General features: G+C 45.3%; 1 protein-coding gene across 25 annotated transcripts in view; it reads right to left on the reverse strand.

Moving 5' to 3' along the window:
* The window catches only part of LOC117138193 (PDZ and LIM domain protein Zasp), a 54,706-nt gene that overhangs the window by 12,989 nt on the left and 17,428 nt on the right, over positions 1-24,289 (reverse strand). For 12 of the 25 annotated variants that reach the window (XM_033300121.1, XM_033300120.1, XM_033300110.1 and 9 more), the window contains exons 3-9: positions 7,736-7,887; positions 7,509-7,665; positions 6,190-6,323; positions 5,426-5,520; positions 4,499-4,727; positions 2,797-2,991; positions 1,603-1,711 (exon numbers count right to left, since the gene is read on the reverse strand). In XM_033300121.1, coding sequence (XP_033156012.1) covers positions 1,603-1,711; positions 2,797-2,991; positions 4,499-4,727; positions 5,426-5,520; positions 6,190-6,323; positions 7,509-7,665; positions 7,736-7,887 — 1,071 coding nt within the window. The other 13 variants (XM_033300103.1, XM_033300118.1, XM_033300101.1 and 10 more) reach the window with 3 other exon arrangements.

Raw genomic sequence — 24,289 nt, forward strand, 5'->3', positions numbered from 1 at the left:
CTACGGCTGATGAACTAAAACCCCAGTGCGTATACATTATTCTGTGTGTGTGTTTCTGTTGGTGGTGGTGTTCTAAAAATGGCTAATAGGTCAAGGTCAATGGGCGGGCTAAATAAAAGCATCACTCCCATAGGGGAATGCTGAAAATAAAGAGCCATATTCCTTGGTTAATCCACTCGGGTGATTATGCAACCTGTGCAAATCCGTTTCGCTAGAAGTGTGTTCTTCTGCTGAAGTCACTGAAATAGAGTCGTTTCACTTGATTCGCTAATCGTCGATCGTTGGAGTGCTGTACGCAAACCGATTTCTGGACACTTTCCGTGGGCACCGCGATCCCTTCTCCGTTGTCCGCTCGCTGCGGACACAGTTACGGACACTTCGCGGACACGGACACGCACACAGACTCCGTTGCTGGGAACGAGATGCGCACTGAGCACAGGGCGCAAAGAAACTGCGGCCACGGCGGCCAAAAAGCTGCCAACGCGCTGCAGCTGTGTGTTTTTTATAGATGGCCAAAAGGCAAAAAATAAAATAAATAGCCGCGAACGAATGAGTAAAAAGCAGCGCTTGGCATATATATTTAGCTTCTAGCAGCCATTGCACATTTTCGCGAAATGCGCTGGCCGCGGCAAAAACAGAAAAATAGTACACTATTTATACCGCCGCGCAATCAATCTGGCCATGTCGATCGGATTGACCCGTGCCTGTCCGTGCCAAGGGGGAAGTCTTCAATCTCTCAATGAAAACACACCCATCCCGATTTCCAAGCCCTTGATCTGCTCACCCAATCAGCCGTAGGTCGATCCAACAAACATAAACACAAAATCCATGCAAGGCAAGCAGAGGACTCACTCAAAAATACAGAGAAACTAAATGGAAACACAGGCAAACACACAGATAAACAAGGAAAATGAATGGCATGACAACGTGTCGAATCAGTTTAAATGAATTAACCATTTGATCAATAATACTTGAGAACAACAGTTGATAGGGCATGTGCAAATTATGCTTTTGATGTTTTAAAATAATTTACCAAAATAACTACACATAGTTTTGCTCTCTGCCAGCAAATGCATACAACTTTTGCGTTTTCATTTGATCGCTTTGTGGGCAGGAAAAGTAGAAAAGTGGAAAAGTGCGGAACGGCAGCCAAAGAAAACAGTAAACAAGAAGCGTTTCTTGATAAAATTGCACGAGATGCTTGAACTTCTTTGCTGGCAAAAACTTTTTGCATTATATTGCATTTTTCTCTGCCGCCCCCTTTCCGTTCTGCAGATGATTTTTAACATTTTAGCATATGTCGGATGCTGGCGCTTCCGGCGAAATGTGCTGAGTTTAAGCAAACATTTTTCCTAGCAATATGATAGAATTGAATGATGCAAAAGGAGATTCAGGTGGAAGGTGGTTGGGGGTTGGGGAATACCCCCGCACATTTTCCTTCGTCCCCGTGCCTTTGCCTTCTGATTGTGTGTTTGGCTGTGTCTCTATCTCGATACAACTGTGTTTTCCGGTGAGTGTCTGACATTGTTTTAGCCACGGCAGGGAACACTTAACACCTGACAGGTGGGACTTCTGATGCCACCTGGCGGAATCTGTACTTACCGGTGCCGGAGCAGGGGTGGAGTTTCCATTGGAGTAGCCGTTCGAGTTGCCACCGTATCCGTGCGAGTTCAAGGCCGACGAGATGGTGGAGGCACTCAGCTTGGTGTTGCTGCACGAGAGCAATGGAAAATAATAGAAAAGTTAGAATATATCTTAGACAAGTGCCACATAAATCAGATTTGCCAGCGGTAATTGGCTGTCACCAGCCATTCGGCTAATTGGCCCCCTAGTGCCTAGACCTTTAATTTGGTTTGGCCAACGACATTGTTTTAAATTAAGCAAACAGCCACCAAAAACCACCCGAAACCCGAAACAAATTCCAAATGCCAAATGCAAATTGCAACTGTCACTGGTCGTTTGTGCATTTTTGACACACCAGCAATATCGCACATCCTCCTCAGGCGTTTTTCCCACATATGTTATATATGTGTGTTCATATTACAACCTACAACCCCAATCGATTGCTGGGAAAGTGGGGAAAGCGATTTCCCCACTCGTTTGCCGTCGTTTTAGTTGGCATGCAAAGTATGCGGCACACACATATGTTGCCAATTCATTTATTAAAAATTTGCGGCACAGCCGATGACACGTCAGCAGAGCAATCAGTGTCGCCTCTTTCATTTCCAAAAGCGGCGATTGGCCAGCCAAAAATAAAACAAGGCAATGAAAACGCTTGGATAGTTCAAACCGAAGAACAAATACCCTTCGTACGAAGAAGAAGGGTCTGTAAAGGTCTGTAAAGGTCTTCAGTTTTGAAAATCTAATCGAAGTTCTAATGAAGAATTAAGTATAAGTCTACCAAGTATTTATCTATGGATGTGCAACTAATATAATCCAGCTCATTATGTATTTATGCCCCCTTAGTGATCCAAGATGTTAGGAAAATATAGAAATTTTTAATACCAAATAAATATATATATCTATATCTTTCATTCCAAAATATCTCTTTAAAGAGTATTTCCCATTGTAAATACTCTCTGTTGAGCATGGGCGATTTTTCGTCGCCGTCATGTCAGTTGTATTTTGGCATATGCGAATACGCTGAATTTATTTATATTTCATTTTCATGTGAGCCCAGGACCTTCTACCCGCCCCCCGCCCCTTCACCTATCCCGCCACCGACCAATTGGCCGTGTAAAGGCGCATGCCACAAAAAAATCTGATAAAATATTGGGCATAACTCCGATCACTTACGGCTTGATGGGAACGGGAACGTAGCCCTCGGTGCCGGTGGGGGGATTGTTGATGGCGGCCTGTTTGGCGTGGATGTCGCAGTAGAGCTTGTTGTTGAAGTTGTAGTAGCCCTGGTTCTTCAGCGAGGTGCCACACGTGGCACACTTGAAGCACTCCACGTGCAGGTTCTTATCCTTGATGCGCACGAAAACGCCACTAAAAAAAATTGGTGTCGAAAAATTGGGATTATTAGCGGGAGTTGCAGAATGATGTGGGTTCGAGAAGCTCTTCATGGGTCAATGATGGTCTTATTTCCTCCAATGAAAATACACACAATGATGCGTTTTATTTATCAACAAAAAAGGTATCCTTTCACTCAAGTCAAGTATTATCGCCATGAAGATAGTTACTATTGTTACTGATAGTTTGACTACTTAATTTTTCCACATCAATCCCATAGAAGAGCCCTCAAATGCAGACACTGAACTCGATGATTGATCGAAAAGCACTTGATTACTGGATTACTACTGATAGAGTTCTCTGTGCATTTGTGTGTGTACATCGTAACAGTCCCCAAAGGTAATCAGTTAGCCGTGTTGCAGGTAATGCGAGAAATATGTAAAAAGCTATAATGCATTATTGAGTTAAGCTCCCGAACGGCGAGCCAATTAAATTGGCATACAAATTAATACAAATGATGGTTCCCATGGATCTGGTCTGGATCAGGAGCTTTATTCCTGGCTGCTGCGGGAGCTGAAGCTGCAACTGAGGCTGGAGCCCAGGTGTTGTTTGGGTATATTGCGTGAATGGCAAACAATTGACTTCGCCGCCGTGAGTTCGTGGAATAAATGCGAATTAAAATGCAGACACACGGGGTGGGGATGCGGGGTTGGATTTGCAACAGCAGACGCATGAATTATCATTGAACGGCGAACAACGCATATCCTTACACAATGCCCACGCCGCACAGCTGGCACGCCGGATGTCCGCTGGCGGCCAATGGACGTGGTCGTCCATCCTGGTCGGTGGCCAGTGCCGCCGCTGCCGCCTCCATTTCGGCCTTGTACTCGGGCCCCTGGAGGCCGGGGCAGATGGGCAGCACAATGATGCGCGGATCGGGCTGCTCCTGCTGATCCTGTCTGGCCTGCTCCTCGCTATCCTTCGGGGCCACCGGCAAGCTGGGCCTGTGTGACGCCTCCGGCGCCAGTGTATTTGCTTGCAATGGTACACCAATCCGCTCATCCTGCTGAGGCTGCTGGTGGTGTAGTGGAGTGCGTCGCTCGTTGCCGCCGATTGCGTGGCTCTGTGTCCAGTAAAAGTTGGCGGGACTGTGTGGTTCTACGCAATCAGCCGGGCATCATTATTTCGATTGAAGCGGAAAAGCTCAGTGAGTTATTTGGTTTAATCATGTGCACAACCTGCCTAAAGTCTGCTCCAGGAAACTGAACCCTCTAGGCACCCCACTAATTGCTGGGAATCAGTTAATAATGCAAAAGCATCGCGGTTTTGTTTGCTGTTAGTCAATGTGCATACATAAATGCTAGTTACACACACACACAAAAGAGAGGGTATTAAATCGGTCCAATAAGGTGACATCTTGACAGAATTCCTTCTACGAAATATCTGCTAGATCTTGGAATACGACCATTTATCACCCCATCAGTCCTGGTTAATACCCCGTATGCTTTTCACAAGGTAGTGATATCCAATCGGAGGCACTTACGTAATGAGGCGCTCGCATTCGGTGCAAATGTTCTGGCCAGTTGGGAGTCCGCCGGTGCTCGGGGGCTTGGGGGAGTTCACGGGGGCGCTGACATGGCGAGTGGTGCTCGATTGCTGTTGTTGTTGTTGCTGGTGATAGTGTTGCTGGTGTTGGTTGTATTGCTGTTGTGGCTGTTGCTGTTGTTGCAGTTGCTGTGGTGCATCATGCTCGTAGTGGCTATTGCCGAATGCTGTTGTTGTTGTGTGTGTTGGTGTGGGCCGTGTTGACGATAGTTGTTTGTATTGGTGCGTATGGAAAACAGTTTAAATACAAACATGAGTTAGACAGAAAGATAGACAGAAGTTGGATTTGCAATGGGTGTGTCTTTGGGGTTTCTTTAGCAGTCAATGGAAGACAGAAATGAGCTGGCAAGACACAAAATTAGAGCTCATGCTTTAATCAAAACTAATCAGATAACTAAACTACATGACCCCTGCTATTGATCAACTACATAGGGATTGCCCATACAAAACCTATTGTTCCTCACTAAAAATAATACTTTATATCTACGACTTAATCCGTGCAGGTGACTTTGAAATTGTTGGTTAATATAAATATATATATATTTATAGACATGACTGTGTGTGGGCACTAGAAATGTGTCTTCACATAGAGAAAACGAAAGTCCATCTCCTTCTGCTGGTCTGATGGGTTAAACAACAAAAAAACAGAACAATTTAGTTACATTGGATTCGTGTCTTGCACGTAAGATCGCCCATTTCAAGGTCCCTGCTGGGCGTTTTAAAAAAATCATTGGCTAGCATCTGGCAGACTGCCCGCCCAACTCGCCCTCCCCCTGCTAATCGCCCAGGTCATCGCTCACGAACGGATTGGCACCGTCGTTCAGGATGAGCAGCAGGCGGGCCAGCTCATAGTTGGCGTCATTACCTGGAGTGGACTGGCCGGTCTCCTCCTCGCGCAGGAACTTCAGCACCTCGGAGCGATCGCCCTGGTATTCCTTCTCGTTCTTCTTGAAGTTGACGCTGAAAGCAGAGGAAATTTATTAAACTTCTATTAAGAATGCTCTGGATGCTGTACGATAACACTTGAAACAGGAACCAAAAGGACCAGAATCTCAGAGCAAGCAAAGTGAGCTTTAACGATTGGGATAAAAACAGGAAACGCAGGAGTAAATGAAACCAAGAGCTCTTAAGCTCAGCGTGTAGCATACTTTCAGGCATGCACACAGCGCAGCCCGAAAGTATGCTCCACTAAGTGAGTGAGTGGCGGCAACAAGATTGTTACGCATCCGCCGCGTTGGCCAGCAATCCCCCAAAGAAATTAAGCGCTAAAGGCGCGGGCCACGGTCCCACGCGTGCGTTTTGGCCCGCAAAAGTCGACAACTGGCACAAGCCGAAGCACTTGGCCCGACTTCTGCAGCAACGGCTATCATTTGCCAAATTGCACTCTCCGTTTCCACCGGCCTGCGGTTCCTCGCACGGTCGCTCTGCTTTCTGCTTTCTCAGTCTGTTAAATTTGTTGTGTCTGTTTTTTTTCGTCTTCTTCAGCGGTTCGGCGCAAAGCAGAGCCGGGAAAGAACACTTTTAAGTAAAACTTTTCCTGATATTTTGCACTGTCACGGCTGCGGCCCAGACAATTGTGTGTTGCCTTTTGCCCAGCTTTTCGCCCAGACTTTCCCCGGAAAAACTTACCCGAGCACACCGCCAGCCAAAACCTCCGCCTGGGCCGAGAGTGTTTCCGCAATAGATTCATCGCTGTAAATGCCAACCGGGGTGTTGTATTGTTTATTGACAATGCTCTTCACGCCGCCATCGCCGCCGTTGGACTGAAAAACAAGTATGAGTTGTAGGAAATACATGAGGCTCAGAAAGTGTGAAATGAGCAAAGTTACTGGTGAAATGAATGAACAGGACAAACGGAGTCCGCCCACGCACTTATTGTAATTGGAAGTTATTGTTCTTCATGTTTGAGTCCTCCTCTGCACTTCTCACAAAGCGAACCTAACGGAAATAGAACCCGACTAATTAAATTTCAAAATATCAATGGTGCATTCGAAGTAAAAGAATCAATTATCAGCATATTGTCTTTGTTAGGAATACATTTCTATGCCAGATAGAGTTGTGCACCCGTTTGCCTCGGAACTTGAATACTGAAATATGTGTGTGAAAAGGAACTTTAATACAACACCATGTTTTATCGCCATTGGTGTTTGCAGTATCTCCGTACCATTTCAACTATGATCATTCACATGGTCCTAAATCAAATTAAGTTGCTATGCTTTCCATAATATTGTTCCTGAAACTTGGCACATAAAATGATCCCAAATCAATTTCATGTCCGTTGTCATTGGCTGGAGCTATTATTATACAAATTCATAACAATAAAATATACGTAAATGTATGCATATCACACACACACACAGACGCACCAAAATAGACATTACTATGCATGGCATGGCATAGATACAGATGCGTGGGTGTGTGAGTGGCTATGTGTGTGTGAGAGAGACCTTTTGCACATTAATTCTTGCCAGGCAAATAATCCTAGCACTCATATTCATTACTCATTCTGACACTTTTCAAAACTACGCACAAACAAACTGAGCGTCAGACAGACAGACATCGTATAAATGCAAATGTTGTCAACTCATACTGAGCGTTCGGGGGTTCAGGATTCGGGGTGAACGGGTCTACGGGTCTACGGGATTTTTGGGTTAGGGGTTAGGGGTTAGATATCCCAGCCCAACAACCGAAAATGAAATGAATGAATATGAAAAGCCACAGACAGACAACAAAATAAACGCAAAGTGTGAGGCGTGTGTGGGGAGTGCGGCCAGTCAAGGACTAACTATCAACATCATTGGTCATCATCAGGACGTCAGCATCAGCTGGGCCACTAAAACTTTCCGCATTCCCAACTTCGGGCTGCCAGTTTATGAATTTTATAAATGATGTGGTGCGAGGACGGGCATGGGGCTATACTCTGCGTGATTGCAAATTAGTACACTCACGAAGGGACGGGCTGCGTTGTTGTAGCCACAGCCGATGTGCTGGCTGTCCTGTTGTTTGTGAGCCAGAGAGGTCTTCGTCACCGTCTGCAGATACGGCGAGTTGGGCTGGGGCACATTGCCAGTCGGTGTCACATGCGGCCGCCAGGTGGAGCCACCGCTAAAGGATCACAAGCAAAATTACGATAATATTGAGCAGTTTGTTTTGGCAAATGGTTCCATCTACTTACCGCTGCACTGTGATGACAAAGTTGTTGCCGGAGCGCACCACAATGTCCTGGGCATCCTTGTGACGCAGATTGAAGACATCCACGTCATTGATCTTGACCACCGCATCGCCGGGCTGGAGGCCAGCCTGCTCGGACAAGCTGCCGGCGTTCACCTGGAAAAAATCAGAGAAAAACAAGACCGGTTAGTAACCATTACTCAACTCAACATCGATTTGCCATGGCCATAACTCACTACCCTGAAAATGCCTAGTTGGCCGAACTTAAAATTTATTATGCTGCAACTGCAAAAATTATGAGCGGCACTCCGAGTTCCAAACTCGCGCTGACTTTAGCCGACTGCATATATCCATCGAAACATGCAGATAAAGATATATACATATATATGCATATTTCTGTGTTTTTTGTGGCCCGCAACTGTTGGCCAAAGTTTAGTTTTATAGGCGCTGCTTTGTGTGCGTTTTGGGCGTTTGTTTTCATAATTTATTTATTTCCGAATATATGCATGTTTTCGGGCACTTCGACGTCCACGGGGAAATCGTGCGGGAAAATGCCATAAATTTGCACGATTAAAATCGTAAAAGTTACGCCGGAGATTCTTCTATATGGCCAGCGGCTGTGTGGGCGGCACTGACGCATACAGCCGTCAGAGAATTTTCAAATTTCAAACTTAAAATTGAAATGGCAGGCAGTGACTCAAGCACGGAGGGTTTCGAATAACTAGTCATTTCCAAGTTTTGTTTGTGGAAACAGTGCTCGCAAATGTATATAAATTACAGAAAATGGATTGTAATATGTATGTTGTTAGACAAATTGTAATTACAGCCCTTGCTGAACATTTATTATTGCTTCGGTTTAGCTTTTCAGCTCCGTTTAAACTCAGCCTTCGATGGGCAAATTTAAAGCCGCTTAGTATGAAAGTCACTTGGCCTGTCAATGTCGCTTCATCAGCCAAACTAACCAACTAAGCACACACTCAATCCCTGGCACACATAGATACACTCATCAGGCTAAAGTCCACAACCACAAAATACAGCCACAGAGGAGCGCGGAGGGCGGGGCTCCACTGCTCCTGTTGCTCCACTCGGGGTCTAGGCCAAAAGCTTGGGGGGAACCTGATGCGAAAGGAGGTCCGAACGGGGGCTCAGGTGTGTCCCAAAATTATACGCGCCATGCACGTATCCACTTTGGCAAATTGTCTGTTTATCAGACAACTGGCAGGCCCAGTCAGTCAGTGCTCGCCAGCCCCCTGAAAGCTGCTACCCCCCTGAAAACTCCCCTTTCGACTGTGGTCGGTTTATATTTGCACAAAACGGGCGACGCTCGTGCAAAAACAAACACAAACAGAGACACTCGCACACAGATACGCCGCATCGGTGTGTGTGTGAGCATAAATATTTCATTGGCGCACTCACCAAGCTAGACACCTAAATTTTGTAATATTTACAAAGTTGCCAAAAAAACGCCGAACCTCCCCCCGAAACCGAATCGAATGGAATCGAAGCGCAGCGAATCGGGGCAGCCGAGCAGAGCCGACAGGTTAACCGAGCCACAAAAATGTACACAGAGAAAAAAAACCAGAGAAGATTGGGTCTATAAGAAGTAGTTGTAAATTCCGTATCTTAGAAGTGCAGGTTGTAACAGGAAATGTAAAAAATGTTTCAGATCGTTTAAAAATCTTTTAAAAATGTATACTAAATAACACAATTACTATGAATTATTAGTTAGTTAGCTATTATTCTGTTGATTGCAACTTTTATGCAATTTCTGGCAGTGCACGCACAATCCCAATGGCAAAACCAAAACTAAAGCCAAATCCAAGTCCATATCCGACGTGTGCCGTTGACATGTTCATTTTCTTGTTGTCGGCTGTGGGTAAAATTGAAATTGCTTGGCCAAGGTGTTTTCCAGACAGCAACAAATAAGTCCTGGCTCCTCGTCCTGCCCATGCTCATCACCCCCTTTCCCATGCCCTCATCATTCAGCCAACCGAAATCAAAGCGAACGCGGCTCGGAAAGTTTTTTTTTTCTTTCGTTTTTGGGAACGTGGGTCGTGGGTTTCTGGGATATTGACATTTGGACAGTTTTATGAGTACCTGCGATCCGTGTTTGTAGCCCCCAACCGATGCGAATATCTATCTATCTATCTGTGCGCTCGTTCGACATTTGTCAGCTTTATAGCATTTGCGGCAGGCCGACAATTGACGGAGCATTTGTTTTTGCTCTTTCGAATGACTTATGAGCGGGCCATATGTACGAGGAGATGGACAAGGCCCAAATGGCATTACCAGGAGCTTTGGCCCCGCCCTGGGTCGCATTATTAGTTTTGCTGCCACTTTCCACAGATCCCTCAGGTCGAGCTCGCTGCCCATTTGACATTGTTTGTTATGAGAAACCCACGACGCCATATCCCATGTGGAGTATATCAACTGACAAAGAGCATTTGTCACACGGAGACCTTATCTGAGTTCCAGATAGTAAAGTGTAGAGTAAAGTAGAATATAAAGTTAGTTTTCAGGCAGGAATACAAAAAATACCTTCTCTGCACTTAAAGCCTTCTCTGCGCTTCTCATAGAGTCCAAAACCTAGGACTTCACGCCCACTAAGCTATGCCATGTTTTTAGGCACCCACCACACACAGCTCATATCCTCACGCCTCTTTCAGCAGGACATTAATGTGGTGTCCTGGCACATTACATGTGTGTGGGTGCTCACCAGGGGGAAAGCTGCAGCAGGCAAATGATGATTTATATAGCGAGTGGACAGAGCTAGGGTGATACATATATATACATACATGCCCGCTTGAGAGTAAATGTTGTAAAAATAATTTCATTTGCATTATCATCAGCATTTTGCTGGCTTGTGTGTATTTAGCATTTTACTCGGCATCTGCATATGTATGCTCTCTGCTTCTTTCGACGGTCCCACTTGAGAGGAGCTCTTGAAATTATATGCGTTATGACAAATACGCCCAGATACGTCGAAGTGGCTATCGTGGCAATGTTGGCTTGGCGCTGGCAGCTCGACAAACATTTCCACAAAAGTATGAAGAATTTCGTCTCATCTCGTCTCGTTTCGTTGCTGAGTTGTTGAAGTGTTTGATTTGCCGGAGCCGAGGGAAAAATGGTTTCGGCCATCCAGCATCCAAAATCCATAAAGCAAATGAAATTCTGTGGACCGAACCGAACCGAAGCCAAAGCCAAAGCCAAAGGCCCGTAATCAAGTCAACTAAGCGCTGCTCAAATCCATTCAAGTGCATTAAAATTGAATTTCGTTCAGCACACACACACACACACGCACACATCGATGTACCGGAGACAAAAACAACAATGGAACAAAAACCAACCGAAATGCATTCTGTTGGTGGAGGGGGGGAATCGGGAAAGATTGGGCCATGCTCACACATTGTATGCAAAATATTTATGTTGATAAATCAAGTTTGCTTTTGTGGATTAGGTGTATCTCAAATAAATTGAATTTGTGGCGTAAATTAAGCCAGAACCAAGAGCCAGGATACACACTTGCAGGACTCTAAAGTGGATGCCTAACAGCCAAGTTCTGCCAAGTTGTCGGCCAAGTTATGAGCTTGTTTAATTGAAAATAAATCTGCTTAAAGCCCCAGCTGAGGCGAGCAATATGACAGCGACACACGCCCCCATCTACTATCACTCTGCCCCTCGAGGGCCGTAAAGGGCGAAAAGAGAAATTGCGGAAAAGTCGTAAGTAGAGCGAACATGAACAAAGCAGATAAAATACAAAATACTGCGGAAATGCAGGGCAAATACAATGAATCTCAATGTGTATGAATATGCATGCTGCATCACTCATACGCCACGTTCGCCCCTTCCCTTCCAGATGCCCTCGCCCGCTAGTAAATCACTGGAGTCCCCGAGAACTCCGGCACTGCGCTGATGCGGCTTTCTGGCACAAACAAATGGCAACCACAACACTTGACCAGCGCGAATGCGGATGGGTATGGTACGGTATGGTATGGGTTATGGTACTGGGAACTGGATCCCGATGGGCAAACAGTTCGCAACTAGACTGAGCTGGCAGCGATTAAAACAAGCCAAAGAGTGAATGAAAAACAGCAAACTACCGGCTACAGAAACAATTCACTCTGCCTGGCAGTTTAAAGTGCTCCTTGCCATTTTCCACTCTCTGCCTGCTCCCTCCATTTGGGCCACACTTCAGCTTTAAGTCCTCGACATGGTAGCGTCCCCTGCCCATGCACATTCAATTAGATTGGAAAAAGTCACCAAATCACTTGCTAATGGCTTCGGCTTTGAACGTCGCTCCTCTAACCATCATCATCGCTCCGTTTTACAGGGCTGACCAGTCAGCCATCCAGTCAGCCAGGCGGACAGACAGACGGACAGACAGACAGACAAATAATATTTATTTATTGATGGCGAAATATGGGCGGCAGCAACTGCAACATCGTGGCACCCGCCAAACTGTCGGCAACATTTATAAATTATGATTGCAATCAACGTTCAACAAAAGCGCGTTCCACCATCAGAAGGCTGGCTTCGCTGTAACTTGGTTGTTATACTCTATAACTTTTGGGTATTAGCAACCCCATTGGGAATACTTTCATTTCCCTTTTCCGCATAAACAAAATATAAGACGCTTAGACTCGATTTACCATTTGAGTATATGACAAGTCTAATTTTTAATAGTTTGTATACTGCGAAAATTGTAATGTCAATTGATTGATAGGAAGCTTGAAGAGTTTGTTTTCATCTAGCTTCGATACTTCTTCTTCTAAGTATCTTATAAGTACTCAAGTGCCAAGTCTTTCAATACATTTGCAATTCAAATTTTTTCAAATCTACTTCAGTCAGGGTATTACAACATAAGCAAGTGTTTTGTAACTAGATCCCGCTTTTTGATTTGGTAGAACGACAGATGCAGTCGCACTCGCACACAGCCAGAAAATTGATGGGCGAAAGGCGGAAAAAGCGTGAGAGTAAAACACAGTCTGACTGCAATAAACGTGACAATTTATATAAATGTTGCATATTCATAACGAGGAGCAATGGGAAAAAACATTGCCACAATGCCGCGCATTTTGCGGCAGCCAGCTCCCGGCTAATGAATGTTGGCCAAACGGCGGAGGAATTCCCATGTGGAGCACTCACTGCCGGCGGCCGGAATCCAATTCCGTTTCTCCGCTTCACATCCCAGGGATTTTTCTAGTCCGCTGCGTGGGCGCAGCCAGTATGCCGATCATTAATCTACCGCTAATGCCGGACCTCGCTCGCAGGTCTGAAAAAAAGATTCGGATACACACATGTGTATGGCGAGGATGGATGTATCTTTGTATCTGGTATCTGCGGATCTGGGGGCTGACGTGTGTGGATTTCCTGGACAGCCAAGGCAACACCTCCCGAGAAACGACAATCGCCTTGAGGGGCTTGGCTTTGGCTACAGCTCATGCACACTGGACACTTGTGAGTTGTGACAGCAACAAAATGGCTAAAAACGAGTGAGAAATTGCAATTGCCAATTGCATTTGCGGAGCTAAGCCATGACACGAATGCTCCAGGTCCAGGTCCAAGTCCAAGTCCAGGTGAAAGTGCCGCTCACGCACGAGCTTGTGATAGATTCGCTGATTACTTCGGGGACAGGTTTTCCTTCAGTCCGAGATACAATTTAAACGATGCCCACTCACGCATGGCATTTCTGTAATTTCTGCTACTTTTTATGGTCCGTCGAGGAAAGTGTTCAACTGCAACTTTCAGGATGTACACGAACAAATTGATGTAATAGGTTTGTGATTTCCCTTACTTTTAATTTCTATAGCTAACTACCAGTTGGTGTGCTCGCTAAGATAGTTTCCTTAAGCAGGCCCCCCCCATCTCGGATCCAATTTAATCATCCCACTTGCTGTTCACACAAGCTCATCTGGCGGCTCATCTACGTGGAGCAATTTACTACGGCACCAGTTTCTACTTTCCGTCTCAGTCTGGAAATTGAGTTTAAATTGCTCTCAGCTGATGCCGCGGGTTCCTCTTGCCAGGATAAACTAGAATTTCAATAAATGTCACATGTCCCGCGCTGCCTGCGTACGCAAATTGTTGATTAAAGCGAGCGGAGCGGAGTGGAGCGGAGCGACCTGAACCTGATCCAGAACACCGGGGCCAAGAAGGGTTCATTAGGCAACGGGATATCCAGTTCCCGCACACAAATATATATATGTGGGTTAATAAGGCGGCAGGATATATGTATATAGTAGCTACAGGATGTGTGCTGGTTCCACCTCGGCTGACATCTTGTGCCTTCAATGTCATTAGCGTGGCTTGGTGTTAGTTGCCCCCAGAGGCGAATCCACCGGCGGATGAAACCCCAAAAACCCAGCAGGGGCGTCGGTGGAAAGGGGTTTTCGTCGCTCGCAGACAACTGCCAACTGCCGCAGCGCAAACAAGATTAATTAAGGAATGTAAATTTCGCAAAATTACGCGCCATTGTTTGGCTCCATCTCGCTCTGGCTGCGTCCCCCCAGTAGATTTCCATCTCTATCCTGCTGTGACTGTGTGCGTGTTTGTGTGTGTGCGAGAAAGGGTGTTGAGATTTTTTCCATTAACAACATCATCAATGGGCCGCCGGTCGCAAGGTCGAAAGGTGTCCTGCCCCACCCACAATCCGCGCTGTTTGTTTTTGTGCGACGGGTTGTTGTTTGGGAATTTAGCGGATTTCTACTGACTGCGGCCAGGAGCTTAGCCAGCTTTTCAATTTCAGCCACAGCCGCAGCTCCAGATCCTGCCCACCTCCTCCTGCTCCTCACCGCTCTCCAGCTCCTGGTTTTGACCAGAGAGCTCTGCGCTTGTCAGTCGCCGCATGAGCCATTTGAAGGGTTAGCCAACATTTTTAATTAGTGTCGTCAGCGTCGACGTTGTCGTTTGTTGCTGATTGCACCCAGTAATTTGAGATTAAAAGGGTATGCCGTTGGTAATTGCAGTAAATAAACGCGAATTAAGTGCGCTTTCTGCTCGTAAATATGATGCCCATTCTTTACTGTTTCATTTGAAATAGAGCAGGATACTAGCATGCTTTGTAAAAACAAAATGCTTTTGCGGGAAAAACGTATGTTTGATATTTATTGGGAATGTCCGTGTTTTTTTGAATAACTGACATATCAGAAGTACTGGGTATTTTCAATTCGGGTTTCCCGAACCACCAACCAATCCGTTTGTTATTTCTTCAGCTGGCTGTGGCTGCGGTTGCCTTGAACCCTTTGTGTATTGTGTCAGAAGCATGCATAAATTATATTTTCTGCGGGTCCGGGGAAATTTCTAATGAAGCCCGAAATTGGCTGCGGGAAATAACCAAGACGCGTGGGCCACACGATGGTAGTGCCAAGCTAACAGTGGATTGGGAAATTTTCGGGAACGCGATACTTTCCCAACCTGCTGCTGCTGCTACCTGCTGGGCGGCGCAATGTGTTTTCGCATTTCCCGTCACGCAGCAACTCGCCCAATTTCCCGGCGATGGTGGCCAATGGTTTGGGCCATTGTTTACGCACTGCCGACGGACGTGTCGAAATGCGAGGCATGTGAGTCAGCTGCCAAAGTATCTGCATTCGTGTACATGGTACATATCTGGTATCTATGACTGCAACTGGACTGCAGTCTGGCATATTTGGGTCAGCCTTTAAATAAACTCTATGGCAGCGCAGGAAATGCCTGCTTGTTTGATGTTTCAGTTACACATGATGGCTTAATAGTGCCAAGAGGAGGAGCAGGTCGGCGAAGATATTTGGGAATCTCGTTCCTGGAAATGCCAGATATGTTCTTCGGGCATCCATCAATCCTGGACGCAGTTCTGACAGCCGTGAAATCATGTTAAACGTAATCTCAGGCTAACCAAAAATCACCCTCATCCTCCACCAACCGTTGCTGCCACAGCTATTCGAGGCATGAATGATGGCACTCAAATTACATTAAATGGAATTTCGATTGGGCCCTTCCCTCGCTAGTCCCCCAAATCGAACAGTCCACCAGTCCTGCGATCTGGGAATGACAATGACGATGACAAGACAATGGCGGGGCAACAGAAACCGAATTCGAAATGGAAACAGTAAATGGCATTTACATGTTCCTGTCATAAGGCCGAAAGGGGAGCAGGGAACCAATTTAATGAATCAGCATCATCATCATCATCATCAGCCAGCTCCTGCTCCAGCTTCAGCCTCTGCTCGAGCTCTTCAGCTCCAGCTATTCCACTTTGGATAGGCCTCTCGAAATGCAGCATTGCAGATATCGGAGAAGTTGCAGCTGCAACGGGTGCAATCAGACAAATGCAATTAGGATTTGGCGACGCTTTCGTGTCGGGCATTCTAAGCATGCCACATCGTCATTCTTTTTCGGGTCTCCGCCTGCCGGAGTCCCCTCTCTCATTTCCCGGGGGAAAATGCAACAAGCCCAAGCTGAGGCACAGACATGAAGCTGGGATCCAAGGTCCGACGTTTGTCCCCGGGGATTTGACATGAAAGGCGCCGAAATGTCGATCCACGAGGATGGAGTGAACAGCACAAAACTGTCCCAAACAGAAGGGGAAACTACTATGGAATGGACAGTTTTAAGCACATTCATGTTTACCGAAACACTTTCTTTATAATTTCTTTCTTTCAAATAAATAACTAATAGTATTCTGACATTAAAATTACGTATGGCCAAGTATCATAGAATTTAGGGCATAGTCAAGTGAAATCTCTTAATTAGGTCATCCAGTAAACATTGTCTAAATGGAAAATACTTGTTTAAAGGACTAGCTCTGCCAATATGAGGGATTTTGAGTTCTTGTTTTATATAGAACAGAGCACATTGCATGGGTTTTTATATTGAATATGGGAATTGGGTCACTGTATTCCATTAGTTTCTATTACGCTTTCGCCTGAAACAAGCGTACTCAATAAAACTTTTAAAGGCTTTTCATATTAAATGCACAAGTTTCCGGATGGAAGGCTTTCGGAAATGCTCGCAAAAACCCACACCCCCAAAACTTTTCCCCAATTTCCCACACTCTTGTGTGCACTCGAGCAACTTTTGAGCCTTCGCCGGACTGCTGATGATGTCCGCTCGGCTTGGCGGCTCTCAATTAAATATTTAACTTTAAGAAATGTAATTTCAATTAGCGCCACAGCATTTGGCCATTAGCGTGGCGAGTGCCGAGATTTGTGCCAATTGCGAAATGCGGAATACAAAAACAAGAGCCGCGATGAATGAGCAAACAGCAAGGAGCTGGAGGAAAATCGCAGGAAAGTCGTGGGTGGAGTATGAAAAGCTGCGGGTTGGGCGGAATTTGGACACCCGCGCCTCTCGCTCACTCGCTTAAAATCATTACGTGATTAAGGTTGCCATTACGGCCGGGAAAGCAAAAATAGAAAACTAGAGCATGGCACGCAGACAGCTGCAGAGGGGCATTCCGCGGGGCGGAAAATGGGGAAAATCGGGACAGGGGGGGCAGACGCTCCGCGGCCGCAATTGCGCTCGCTTGGTTTGGCGGAAAATAAAATGAAGTGAAAGAAAATAAAATAAAACAAAATAAAATAAAATGATATAAAGAACAAAAAGCAACAAGAACCAGCTAAATAACAGCAAATAGAAATAAATAAATCAGCGACACGGCAGAGGAGCTCTGGGGAGGATGGGGTGGCCAAAGGGCCCCATCTTCGCCGCACAAAAACAATTAAAATGAAAAACCGTAAGCACTCTAATTCCGGGCGGAAAACGGGCGGCACTTTCCCGACAACTTCGAATTCGTATTCCGCATTCGTCCTCCGCACGAGCGAGCAAAATGGTTCGAAAACAAATTTGCCGATCTAATTAAAAGCTAAATTGTGACCATTAAATGGGGTTCACAACGCCACTGTCTACCTTACACATAAAGAAAAACTGATTCCATTCGATAAGCAAGTTAGTATATTAGCATATAATATATTAATAACATCGAAGTACAGTTGGTGGGACTAGGAGTGCGATATGTTTTCTCAAGTATTTCAATTCCCTTTTTTCCAGTGAACTATCTGTGACCTTAAGTGGCTACCACGGCATGGAAAAACATTGAAAAGCATTTAAGTTCGCTCCGCCTTTCAACAAGTTGGCAAGCAATGCAATTTACGGATGCAGAGCCCGGCGAAATGGGTGAAGTGGAACGGGTGCCAGGATGCAAGGACATGGCCATTAGTGGGCCACGGGCCACGAGTGGAATAGAAAAAGTATGCCAAGCTGACCGCAGAGCGCAGGATAACAGAGACCAGGAAGAGAACGAGCCACTGATGCTGGAACAGGACCTGAAACTGGAACTGGAGATGGAGCTGAAGCTGGAGACTGTGCATGCGGACACGGACGTCTGGCAAATTGTAAATTAATTGATGAAGCCAGCGTTTAGAGAAGGGCAGGGGCAAACTCTCGGACTTCGGAATGTCAGGGCGGTCGCTGGAAATATTCGACAGGGATTGGGCTGTTCATTTGTGCGAAGAGAGAATAATTCAGACAATATAGAGATGAATAACTACATAACATAGCAAGGAAATCTTAAGTTTTTAGAAGGGTAGTTTACATATGTTAGTTCTTAACCTTAAGTTGTAAACCCATAACATAAACTCATATAACATCTTGTGCAATACTCTCACTGTGAGAAACTTTAGCCCCCCTAAGAGGCAGCCCCTGGAATCGAGTAACTCGAACTGCAGCTGACATCTCGAAAGGTAAGAGATGGCAATACGGAATGGAGCGGGATGGAGCAACGCTGACAAATTGCTGGTAGCAAGATTAATGCCTGCATTATCTTTCCTCATTTGTCGATTGTCAATGCAACTGGGCCGCGTCCGCAGCAGAATAGCAACAACAACAAGTTGATGCAGCAACAGGGACAACAACAGAACAGAACGCCCCCGGGGCGTGGCAGCTTACCTTTACCTTTGCGTTTTACCTGTCCAGTGCCGCATTGTTCTCTGATTTCCCATTTTCCTCCTCTCTATCGCTGACATTTTTCAATTTGATGATGCACAGCAACAACAAACAACCGTGTGGGCGACACTTTCGTCCTTATTTTCCCCGTCCGAGCGCTTTTCCTTCTGCCGTTCCTTTTTTAATGGCATCTGGTGCTGGACAAGGTAATTTCATTTTTATATTAATGACAGTATGTTTGATGCATGTCCCTTTACAACTCCGTCTCGCTCGCTTAATCACTTAAGACTCTTAAATGCGAAAAAAAAACACATTGTGCCATATGGGTACACTTAATGGCCAATTGGTCGATGGAATATGTCACGGTTTTGTTCAATTTAATACCCGTGGAAATACAACTCTGAATATTTGCGAACATGAAACGTGAAAATTGCACTAATTAGTCAAGTCATCGATTATTTATCGATGGGGGGAGCAGGCATCGCGTGGCAATCGATGCTTGTGAAAAAGTTAATTTTGGCAGCGTGTGTCGCAATTGCAGTTGGCTAATTTGAAAATGCAATTACCAAAAATTAGTTCAAAATAGATAACGTGTTTTTTTGATTTCAATTTTTAATTACTAGCATGCATTTTAATCAGCTCAGTGCGCTCAACCGATAGTTGAGCAGTAATCCGTGTCATCGCTAGGATTAGAAAAGCTCATCACTGATCTTGTTTTGTTGACAAATCTTCAATGGATAAGTGCATATTTGTTCAATTAACTTAAAATAGTGAGTGTAAAATGCAAGTAATTCAAAACAAAACCGGGAAGTGATTGATGTGAGTGTGACCAGTGATTTGATCAGAAAAGAAGCAGATAAGACAGGTAATACGGCACATCTAATGTGTTTAAATATAGTATAAACTTTAAACATTCTCCGCAGGTAGGCAAAAATCCAGCAACAAACCAAAATCAAAGGCGGTAAGTCTTAAATTTTCATATTTTCCATATGCCCTTGTACTTCGCACCTGCACGAACGACCCTTTGGAGCCCCCCTTTCTGGAGCATGGTGAATGCCACCAATTAGTAGAGTCCTGCTCCCCCAAAAAAATGGAAAATGGCGAGACAATATGTTCAGCTGAGCCCAAATAACTGCAGGCTAGAATCTAAATCCTTGCCGTCCAATAAAAACAGTAGAACGGATGAGGATGGTGGGGAGGGATTCCGTATTGGGGGGTCTAACATTCCGGATGGGCCTGTTGGTCGTCGAAAATCTAGCGAACTTTACAGACAGAACAATGCCCTTCGGATTCCGAGTTGAGTGGAATTTTAGGTCTAAATCCGGCAGGGTCATAAAAAGTGCTTATTACATTATCACCTCAAGCGTGGCTGAGCTGGCTGTGGGCAGTGCCACGCCCACCCGCACACACACTGGCCCGTCCACAAAACGCAATTCTCTCTCTCCCTCTCTCTTTATCAAAGGAACTGTGTGTGTGTGTACATGCCCTTTCCTTCGAAGGATATTACGATTCTTACATCTGCTTTGTTTTCTGAAGATCTTCCGAGGAGTTTGCCCTTAAATGATTATATGATGAGTAATTCAGAGCTTAGGACTAATCTGAAATCTAGAAATATAGAAATAGATCACTTTATACCTGTATGCATGATTCTGAACCATCATCTTTTAATGTTATGTTGTATAATTCGGCATTGCTTTGAATATGTATTCTTAAAAGGTTTAATCTTAAGAAGCATATCACAAGTTGATCTGATTAAACATTAGTTATGCTGCTACTATACAGATTAACATTATTTAATCTTAAGTATTGAATTCCAATCTATTTTATGGTTTCTAGAGCCAACTGTTGATATGTCATTATATTTTTGCCACTGGCTTCATCACTATTAAGTTAAATATATTCCCCCAAATTGATTTACTATATTTACAACCTGCCTAGAGTATTCTGAAGTTCAGTGGCCGCAGCTGACTCCCCTTTTCTCGGTTTTTGCTGCGTGTTTGGGGGCTTTATTATGGCCCTGGCAGCTGCGTTTTTCAATTTTCGCTTTTTTAGGCCTGCAAACTCTCACCTGAGCTCGTTGAGCCCTGAGCCTTGAGCCGATTTGTTTCGGTTCGGTTCGGTTTGGTATGGTTTGGTTCAGTTCGGTCGCTTCAGTCACTTATTGGCAAATGTTTCGTAGCTGAAAAACGGAGGAAAATTCGGAGGAAAAACGGGGCGGAATCTGGTGCAGAAATGCGAAAAATGTGTAAATTTGCGCCCGCTTTTATTTTTCGCATTTGGCCCGGATGATGTGTAGCGGCTGATCCGCTTTGGCACCGCTCCCAGGTTCGAGTTCATTCAATTTGGATTAAGTCGTTCGTGTTGATTAACAAAATTGACTTTTTTGCTGACTTCTCGCCAATCGATTTCGATTGGGGATCGATGGAGAGCAGGCGCAGCTGTAAACCATTTAGCCGGCGATGCCGTAGACGTTTAGTAAATATTCAATCAATTTGGATGGACAATAAATCACCAGGAAATCAAGAGCGTCTCAATTTCTCCGAGCAGATATGCGTCATAACAATAAAAAAAAGAAGCATCCCATTTCCCGCACTTTCCCCCAAAGTGCGGCAAATAAACAAGACAAGGCGACAGGCCATAATATATCATGGCCCCAAGGCGCCTGAGGACACGACACGAAGATGGAGAGTCAGCTTCGAAGGACACTGATGCGTAATGGCTGCCAGGGGGATGACATCGATCCGGAGCTCCATCTCCTTAACTGCAAATCAATGACATATATTTACGGCAAATGCGTTTGCCCGCCGGGGCCACATGGACGGGAATAATAGGTTGGAATAAAGTAATAACCCGAATAATAGCATATGTCGGCGGAGCCATTACCTGCCGCTAATTGCCGGACAAACTTCTCCTGTCGCCGCCTAAGCCGGTCGCCAATTAAAGCCAAACAAATGCCGCTTGGAGTGCTAAAAGCCCTCAATCCGGATCTCACGGCTCCCGAGAGCCAGCCGCAATGTAAGTGCGGCTCATAATTTATTTCGATTACGCCGCAGCACGCAATTTGCGCCGGGCACATCCTTTTCAAGCACACGGACACGCACAGGAAGTGAGATATCCAGGAGCACCGGGAGTGCGAGTGGAGCACCAGGGCCAGAGATAAGTGTGCGCTGCGCGCAATTTCCGTTTCCGCTTGGTTTGCCCTTATCCAGCGCTGATGCTGTGAAAATCCACTAAGCAACAATTAAATCACAGACTCTCGAGAGCAACTCGGCAAGATAAAAGCGTAGAACGCAGCATAAACAATGTAAGGAATCGTCTACGAACTTTACCAACTATCGGAAGATGCTGTTAAACTATACTAAAAATAGTAAACGTTTTCATGAATCGATTTGGAATGTCGTACAATATCCATTCTTATATGACGAATCAAAGTCCGCGCTGCAGGAGTGACTCAGAGGCATTAATTTGAAGACTGGAGGACAGAAACAAAGACAAAGGCTACCTGAAGTGAATCATTCCCAATCGTTTCCATGCAGGTAACAAGAGGCCGTCAAGCATTACCATTAGCTGACTAATCGGGGCCTTCAAGAGTGGCCGCTCCAGTCCGTGGCACTCCAGAAGCAGACCAAAATCGATTCCGCTTTAAGCGTTTGCTCTTTCCGCTTAGAAGTTATAAATATTTATGGCGCACATAATGCAGCGCGTTGAGCTTGGCCAATAATTTCTCCGCTTACAGCTCTGCGATAACTGGGAGCCCAGGCTAAATGTCGGGATGTGTGTGTGCTCCAGATGCAGCGAAGCGAGCATTTTCCACTGAAGGATTTATGCTCGCTGACATGCAACTTAAAAGCAAGGACAACAGCGAGAGATAGCACTATGGGATGAAGGGGGTTGAGGAGCGGGATGCGGACGCAAGCAGCGGCAAACTTTTCTTATGCGGGATACTTTTCTTGTGCAGTCGGAACAACAATCGGCGAAGCGATGCTGAGCGCAAGGATTAGGCCACAAGGAGAATGGGAGTCTGCAGCAGAAAGGAGCCGAAATTTATGTGACTTTTGCATGTGGGCTGCAGGATGCAGGATGTGGCTCGCACTGGCTAGACATTAGTACAATTTCCGGTCCAGGCCACAAAATATTCAATAATATATTAAAGATATAGCCAGCAACCCGAAAGAGATATCACAGAAAAGGCAAGGAGCAGGGAAACCGGCAGATACAGGCGCACACCAGCAGGCACGAATTCGACAACTCAACTGAAGCGTAGCAGGCAGGATAAATCTAAATAAGACGTGCTTCGACTCCCGCCTGGCCTACTCCTTCTACTTCTCCTCCACCTCCTGCTCCTCCATCTTCTCTATTCTGCGGCAAGGTAGCTGGAGCATGCAACATCAGCCAGAGAATTTGTGCAATGAAGTGCAAGTGAACTTAAAGGGACTAAAGATACTCCCAACTACCTGACCACACGAGAGATGAGCACGTGAGGCGGATGAAAATGCGGAGTCCAAACACGAATCACAGTAATTCAAGTTGCTAATCATTATTAAGCCACCGAATAAGTGCAATTATATAGCACCCAATTTGGCTAGACTATAAAGATTAAATTTTTGATACCAAGCTTTATTGTAAAATGAATTTATAGCTAATCACTACTGAAGTGCATGTATAAAATGATATGACGCAAGGTAGAAATAGACATTGCCAGTGATCTATAAAAGTGCAACATGCAATTAAAGAGGTGAAGCGATTTAAACACTATTAAGATAGTAGTTAATATATTTATAGATTGATGACCTAACAAAAGTTAGAGGATCACTGAACCCACAAAAATGTAAATAACATTTGATACAAAATGATCTGACTTGGCTCACGAACTCATATCCCCACGAACTCCCTTCAAACAAAACGGAAGTGCCACTCGATTCCCTGGAGCGGAAGTGGATATGGGGGCTACCGGAGGAAGCAGCCAGGTTTATGGGTATATGGGGTTCGTTCAATAAATTTCAGCACTCTTAAATTGGCAATGCACTGCACTTTCAGTGGCAGTGGCATGCACCAATGTCCATGGCGTCCAGTGCGGAGTCAGTAGTCATGGGTCCGTTAAAGCGGGCCCGGTAAAATTGATAATCAATCAAATGCGGCGCTGACGCAGCCAGGCACTTAATCACTGTCTGGTTATCCTTTTTGTTTCGCTGGCTTAACTTTTATCAATTACGCCTTTTGGCGACTGACAGAGATGAATCACGGGAAATCAGCAATGCATCGAGAGAAGTTGCTTACCCCAACGGCCGACTATCTCTTTATTAATTCAATTAACGTTGTTCTGGCAATTGGTGTGGAATTAGCCGGCGACTCAAGTCAAAAGCCTTTGGATCAGGTGCGGCTTATGGCCCCATAATCAGCACACTTCTGTGGTTCCTGGGCATGGTCAAAACCAAGGTAACTTTCTGAAACAATGTTACATTGCCTGCCAAGTGCACAAATGCAATTTTCATGTCTCGGCTTCGAATAAGCTGGCACAACAGTTGCTCTTGAGGCATTGTTCAATTAATAAAATGTCCGAGTGCATTGAAAGCAACCGCAGACCGAGATGCACTTTCCCCACTTTCGCCCCTCATCTGTTGACGATGTGGTCGAGAAAAGT

Source organism: Drosophila mauritiana, chromosome 2R (genome assembly GCF_004382145.1).
Source record: "Drosophila mauritiana strain mau12 chromosome 2R, ASM438214v1, whole genome shotgun sequence".
NCBI classification, from domain to species: Eukaryota; Metazoa; Arthropoda; class Insecta; order Diptera; family Drosophilidae; genus Drosophila; species Drosophila mauritiana.